This window comes from Mirounga leonina, unplaced genomic scaffold, assembly GCF_011800145.1.
Source record: "Mirounga leonina isolate KUSES-001 unplaced genomic scaffold, KU_Mleo_1.0 Mir_128, whole genome shotgun sequence".
Lineage (NCBI taxonomy): Eukaryota > Metazoa > Chordata > Mammalia > Carnivora > Phocidae > Mirounga > Mirounga leonina.
Window position 1 is genome coordinate 6,717,367 of NW_023270320.1, and position 6,927 is coordinate 6,724,293.

Sequence of the window (6,927 nt, forward strand, 5' to 3'; positions counted from 1 at the left end):
AGTTTCCTTTTCTTATCTGGTTTTGACTCAGCCTCCCCTGGCTTGCCTCCTTCATTGTTCTCAATCTCAAGGCACAATCCAGAGTTCTTTATTAAAAAGCTTAGACCAGGTCACCTTTCCCAAAGTGTTCTGCAGCCCCCCTTGGACCCCTAGTCCAGTTAGCAAAATGAGATATCTGGAAGAACCTAGTGGCTTTGCAAGAGTCAGCCCTGTCACTTGGAAAAATCATGTTCTCTTTGGCCTCCTTTCCTGCCCCCTGAAGGGGTGAGACTCAGGGTGAGGGGGGCCCCTCCCAGGAAATTTGCGGCCGGTGGAGCCCCAGTGCTTGCCCCAAGCTTAGCCCATGTCGCCACCTAGAGGCCACTTAAAATAGAGGTTCTTGCGGCAAGAGGTAACCTCTTTCCTTCATAATTCCTGAAAGGCTGGATTTCATTTTCTTGCCTTTAGAAGTTCAGAATTCCTCTCTCATCTACGGTGTGGCTCTGGCTGCATCTCTGACCCAGGGGAAGTCCTCCGCTAAAGCCGGGCTGGCACGGTGTCAAGCGATGGGCACAGCTGCTTCCCGTCGGCCCCGACGCCCCGCTCCTGTTAGACTCACTCATTACACCAGGTCTTAAAAAATAAATCTTTTAATTGCTTTGTAATTGGCACAGGTGGTATAATTCAAACTCACATTTTTATTTAACACACTCTGAAACATCATTTTATAGCTCTGACTGAAAGAATACAGGAATCATCATGGTTTTAAGTTTTACAAAATTACATTCAGCAGCAACAACAGGTTCTGAAAGTTATTTCATGAAATTAAAGACCAGGGCTTGAAAAAATAAGGAAAAAAATATCCAGAAAATAAACAATGCGGACCGAAGTCACCTGTTATGAATATTTGAGAATTGTGCTTTCTGGTTTTTGAAGACCTTGCTACTTTATTAACAACCAAGAAGTTGTAAAATTCTGCCTTATCAGGATAGCAGGGGAGGGGAGGCTACAGATGTGCCTGGAAAATGCTCTGCATGGGCGGGAACCTCAAAGCCAGGCCTCATCGAACGTGTGAGCCTGAACTGGCTTTGAAGGAATTTCTGGGAAGCGATGAGATTCACAGGTCTTTGAAAAGAAATTACCATTAAGAGGATTATGGTGGTGAAGACATCACAGCATTCAATTCTCCTCACTGGAGAGCCCAAGGGGAAAAAGCTCAAAGACCTGTCTCTAGAGGAGGATGTTAGAAAGGTCCAAACCCATTTACGTTACCTCTGTCATTTTCAGGGTCAATACCACACGGTGGCGAGTGCCATAAACTCTCAGGAGCCCCGATTTGGGTCTGGAGCACTGCCTTGAGCCCGTTCCTGAAGGTATGCGTATTGCCGGTCCAGAGCAGAGAGGAATATCTACTGGGCGGGGTGGGAAATGGGGGCTGCAATCGCCTCGCTCCAGAGCAGCAAAGACAGTTACTCAGGAGGGGTCTGTCCTACGATAATTTTCCATGAAAGGGGACGACAAACGTGAATCCCTCTCAGTTTGGTGATTATAGGCATCAGTGGCCACATTTTAACCTGGGGCAGGCATTCATGGGCTGCTTGGTATTCCCGGGCAGGACTGGAAACGGAACTCAATCCCTGGCTGCTGACTTACATCCATTCTGCGGAAATGTCTGATCTCTCAGCTCCAATCCACAGCCACTACCTGAAGCGAACTTCTTGGGTCAGACCCTAAGTACAGATGCCTTCCATCAACACACGTCATCATCAGCACGCTCTCTGCAGGTCACAAGGAGAGCACGGCTGTGGCTGTGGCTGTGACACAGGGACCATCAAGAGGGAAGTCCAGCTGAGTGCAGAGCTCGTCCTCCTGGACGGGCCCTGGCCTCAGTGTCCCTGTGCCACCTCCACCGGCGCCTTCAGGTCGGCTGCCGACTTGTCCAGGGCAGGTTTCTTGGAGTAATCTCGCTCTCCAAAAATGGTGCTTCCTACTCGGACATTCGTAGATCCCGCTTCAATCTGCGGGAAAGAAGAGAGAGTACCGGGGCCCGAGCTGAAATAAGGCAGCGACCGCGGAAGCTGTGTTAGTCACTGTGGCTCTAGAGGGCCTTCTACGAAGGGCGACGATAAGGCAGCTGAAGAGGGCCACGGGGCAGTGGTTAACCTTGGGTGTGTCTGAGAAATCGGTACGCGTGTCCCTGGCCGTCACCATGATTAGGGAAGACGACCGCCGCTTATCTGGGGCCGGGGATATGAGAGGTCACGCTGTGTGACTGAGACGCGGTGGCACAATGGAGAGGTCTCACAGCCCCCGGCCCTTCCTAATGCTCCATGATTAGGCAGGTGAAAAAACCTCCTCCTGATTGTTTGAGCACAGGATCAAATGCCATCGTACTTATAAACAAAGTATTTTTGCACTGTTCTGATTTATGTGACTTTCTAAGAATGCAACTACTGGATGCACGGTGAAGTTTGTATTTTGATTTTTAGCACTTGATGTCAAGTTATTTCCAGAAAAGCATATATGATAAATAACCTTAAAAAAATGATAGTTTAGGGGCACCTGGGTGGTTCAGATGGTTGAGCATCTGCCTTCGGCTCAGGTCATGATCCCAGGGTCCTGGGATCAAGTCCCGCATCGGGCTCCCTGCTCGGCGGGGAGCCTGCTTCTCCCTCTGCCTCTGCCTCTGCCTCTCTGACTCTCATGAATAAATAAATAAAACATTTAAAAAAATTAGTTTAATTTTTTTATTTTTAAGTAATCTCTATATCCACCGTGGGGCTTGACCTCACGACCCCGAGATCAAGAGTCGCGTGCTCTACCGACTGGGCCAACCAGGCATCCCTTCTTAGTTCTTTAGAATCCACTTAGGGAATTATATTGAGTTTTAAAAAGTTATGTGTCAGGCTATAATTTCTATACATTTCATTTCAAAAGAGAAGGGGGTGGGGGATGCTGGAACAGTTGAGAACCACTGTGATTTGGGGCCCTATTGCTACAATGAGGCATTTTCAAAGATTTCTCTGGCAAAAACCGCTTCCTGCTGTGGCCTTTTGGACCCTCCCCTTGAGGCAGATAAGGGCCCCCAGGAGGACACTCACTGCATGTTGGAAGTCCATGGACATGCCCATGCTCAGCTCAACCTGCTCAGTGGGGATGTTCAGCTTTTTACACAGCTCCTCTCGGAGGGACAGTAACACCTGACAGAAAGACAAGTGTGACATTTATTTAACTCCTGCCTTCTCTAAGGATGCCTGAAAGTGGCTGGATCTGAAGACCTCTGCCAAAGATTATTGATTCCTCGTGGTTTCAAGGCCTGTCAAAATTTCCAGAAGTTAGTGAGTTTTTTTTTTAGCAAATGCTCCTACTTTCAAAAAAAAAACGATCAGCCATTGGAAAAGGAAGAAAAGAACTCGTGTTTTAGCCAGGTTCAAGTGGGGTTGAGAAAGGTCTGTGGGGTTTTGGAAACCTATTTTCTCCTTTCCTTATGAGAAGAGTTCAGAAGACGGCTATAACCCCGAGGCAATGTCTGGGATGTCTCTGAAGTTTATTATGACAGCCAGTCCTGTGACAGCATTTCGCTAAGATGCTTCCTTAGCATGCGAGCAATCCGCGCCCCCGGCCCCATCCTTGGCCCCCAGTACCTGGAAGTCCGGATTTGGTCCTTGACTGAAATCATGGCCAAAGCTTCCTATGGTCATCAGCCCCACGAATTCCAGGCTGGGGCAGTTGGCATTTATGTGTTCCACCACGGCTACTGTCTCTGAAGGCAGAAGGCCGTGTTTACCTTCACAAAAAGGAACAGAAGACACTTGTACCAACATGTTAGAAGTAGCCAGAGAAAGGCTTCATTTTCATCCCTTCCTTATAACAAAGGAGGTGACTTTCGGGCTAGAGGACTTCTTGAAAGAAATGTATCCTCAAGTCCTAAGGAGTAACTTTATTTTTGAGGTCTTTGTCTATGTTGCTTCCCTTCTGGTTATGAAATGAGCAATAATCATCTGAATCTCAGTGATCTGAGCTGAGAACAGCTAGAGCAGAGGGAAGAGAAAAAAACACTGCTTTTCTTGGGACACCAAGAAGACTCATATTGTCAAAATGCCAGACTCAGCAGAGAGTTCTTTTCCTAGCTCTGGTACGTCTATAGTTTCATTAATTTATTAGAGAACTGTAAACATTTTAAAATAAAGTATACATCACAGTGTTCACTATGTATCTGTAAAATTTAATGGAACTTGCTAATTAACTGGAGGAGGAATCTGCTGCAAATGATTATTTGCTATGCAGTTATAAGCAATATGGATATTCTCTTTCCCTCATTTATCAAATGGAGATGCTATGAATGTTCTCTTTAATCTTTAGTTACAGCAAATTATAGCTAATTATCAAGAAGAAATGATGTCACAGACTCAACCTGGAGTTAATTTCAGATGTACCTGTATTGATAACGTATTATATAATCTAGGTGCATGTAGAAATAATAATTGTTACAATTTACAGAACACTTACGTGTCAGGCACATGTGCCAAGTCCTAAGAGCTTTTCACTTAATATAATAACGATGCAGTAAGTACTCTTTCTATCTCCACTCTAAAAATGAGGAAACTGAGGCATAGGGAGGCTCAGTACTTTGTCCAAGGTCACACAACTAGAAACTACGCAACTGAGATTTAAAGTCAGGACACCTGGCCTGAGGGTCTATCTGGAAAACAGCCTGCACTGTGTTCCTTCATGTTACAGTTTGGTGAATACTGGGGTTCTGCTGGTCGTAAGCAAATGACTGGTCTGTGAACACTTACTCTTAACAAGTGCTAACAAGTAAGATGTACAGGGTTGCCTGCCAACAGCTCTGCCCATATTACCACTTTCAATCCTCACAACACCCTCTGACGTAGGCACCATTATGATTATCACTGTCTGCCAAGGAAACTGAGGTACAGAGAGCTCAGGTAACTTGCCCGAGGTTACAATGCTGGGAAGTGTGGGGGCTCAAATCTGAGCTCTGATTTCAAAGCTCCTGCTCTGTTCACTAGGTTACCCTGTCAACCCAAGCCCCTTAAAGATATTCATTAACTGGTGACTTTCTTCTATTCTCTCCCAATGTAACACTAAGTAATTTTTTTAACACCTGAGTGTTACACATGTAACTATGCCATCTCTTTCAGGAGTGATGGACTTCTAGGAATTTTCAGGAGATCAGTTACAGTCCCCCTTCCTGACTTTCCTATTCTGGGCCACCAAAAAATTAAGAATTACCAAACCACAATGTATGAAAGAATTATACATGGACTGGCTTAGATGTCATTGTGCCATCTAGATCCTACAGAAAACAGCTTACTTAAAGGTCTGTGATTTCCTTCTAGAACCTTAGCTATCAGATACTTAGGCCTGCCATTCTTCCTGACCTTCAACCATCCTAAAGGAAGAAAAATCTACAATTCAGGTCGCGTCACTTACTCTCCTCTCCACTGGTGTTAACCTGGACCATAACCTTTAACCTTTCAGGAGAACCTTTTTTCTGCCACGAACTGTTCACTTTGTCTGCCAACTTCACAGAATCCACTGTTTCCAGCATGAAGAGATTGGGGACAGCTGTAACAAGAAAGAGGCAAGGTAATTCTTCACTCACCCTACTGCAGCAAGCAACATACAACCAATCTTTTTGACTTGGTGGATGGAAGAACTATTTCCCAGAAAAAGACAAGACAGTGAAGTATCAGTTCTGTTCAGACTTATGTGACGGTTTTACTAGATGTCAGTTTGAATGTCGGCCCACTGCTATCTCATCAGAAAGGACCAATCAGGGAAATAGTGTCTACTGCAACCAGGTGGCACACGCATTCAAGAGGGCTGGAAATTGTGCAGATTCCCAAGAGCAGGCTCGATGGGACTACATCTCAGTTCACACTGTGAGAACTGGGTCAAGATGACCATAAAAAAAGGATAACTATGGAGGCCAAAGTGCTTCCCTGGCATGAAAACGCCATGTTCTTAAACTGTGGGACGGGGGTGCTCTGATTCAGCAAGGATATCAGAATGACAGCTAAGGGAGATGCTGACGTCATCAAAACCATCTCCTTTTCCAAAGAAGCATGTGACATGAGGTATCATCACTCTTGCCTCAGATACATAACAACAAACACATCAGCAACATGAGCAGCTTGCTCTTGTCAAACAGGCAATTTTACTGCTTTTTCATCTTTACCATGGTTCATGAAGCACTATTATTACCTCCACCTTACAGATAGGGAAACTGAGGCTCAGAAAGAAAGGATAAAGTTTATTCAAGTTTACAAAACTAACAAATATTAGAGCTGTGATTTAAATGATGGCAAACTCCTATTTTTAAAAAGATTTTATTTGTTTGAGAGAGAGAGAGTGAGAGTTGGGGGGGGAGGGGCAAGAGGAGAGGGGCAAGCAGACTCCCTGCTGAGCAGGGAGCCCAACATGGAGCTTCATCCCAGGACCCTAAGATCATGACCTGAGTCAAAGGCAGATGCTTAACCATCTGAGCCACCCAGGAGCCCCATGACTCCATATTCTTTTTTTTTTTTTTTTAAGATTTTTCATTTATTTATTTATGTATGTGTGAGAGGGAAAGAGAGAGACCAAGAAAGCACAAGCAGGGGGAGCAGCAGGCAGAGAGAGAAGCAGGTTCCCTGCTGAGCAAGGAGCCTGATGTGGGACCCTGGGATCATGACCTGAGCCGAAGGCAGACGCTCAACCGACTGAGCCATCCAGGTGTCCCATGACTCCATATTCTTAATGCTGAATTTGAGCTCAGGCTACTTCACTTGAAAAAATATGTATTTAAAAGGGGCGCCTGGGTGGCTCAGTCGTTAAGTGTCTGCCTTCGGCTCAGGTCATGATCCTAGGGTCCTGGGATCGAGCCCCACATCGAGCTCCCTGCTTGGTGGGAAGCCTGCTTCTCCCTCTCCCTCTCCCCCT

The 6,927-nt window shown here is 45.7% G+C and overlaps 1 protein-coding gene and 1 long non-coding RNA gene across 3 annotated transcripts in view; one reads left to right on the plus strand and one right to left on the minus strand.

The window, feature by feature from the left end:
- Positions 1 to 613: 613 nt before the first annotated feature.
- PLPBP (pyridoxal phosphate binding protein) overlaps positions 614 to 6,927 on the minus strand; it is an 18,081-nt gene continuing 11,767 nt past the window's right edge. Inside the window, exons 5-8 of one of the 2 annotated variants that reach the window (XM_035004054.1) lie at positions 5,437 to 5,571; positions 3,624 to 3,766; positions 3,081 to 3,179; positions 614 to 1,997 (exon numbers count right to left, since the gene is read on the minus strand). In XM_035004054.1, the coding sequence (XP_034859945.1) occupies positions 1,866 to 1,997; positions 3,081 to 3,179; positions 3,624 to 3,766; positions 5,437 to 5,571 (509 nt within the window). In that variant the 3' untranslated portion in view covers positions 614 to 1,865. The remainder of the gene's footprint in view (positions 1,998 to 3,080; positions 3,180 to 3,623; positions 3,767 to 5,436; positions 5,572 to 6,927) is intronic. The other variant, XM_035004055.1, reaches the window with a different exon arrangement.
- The window catches only part of LOC118009974, a 25,892-nt gene continuing 24,224 nt past the window's right edge, over positions 5,260 to 6,927 (plus strand). The window contains exon 1 of the long non-coding RNA XR_004679064.1: positions 5,260 to 5,592. This is a non-coding gene — a long non-coding RNA (uncharacterized LOC118009974). The remainder of the gene's footprint in view (positions 5,593 to 6,927) is intronic.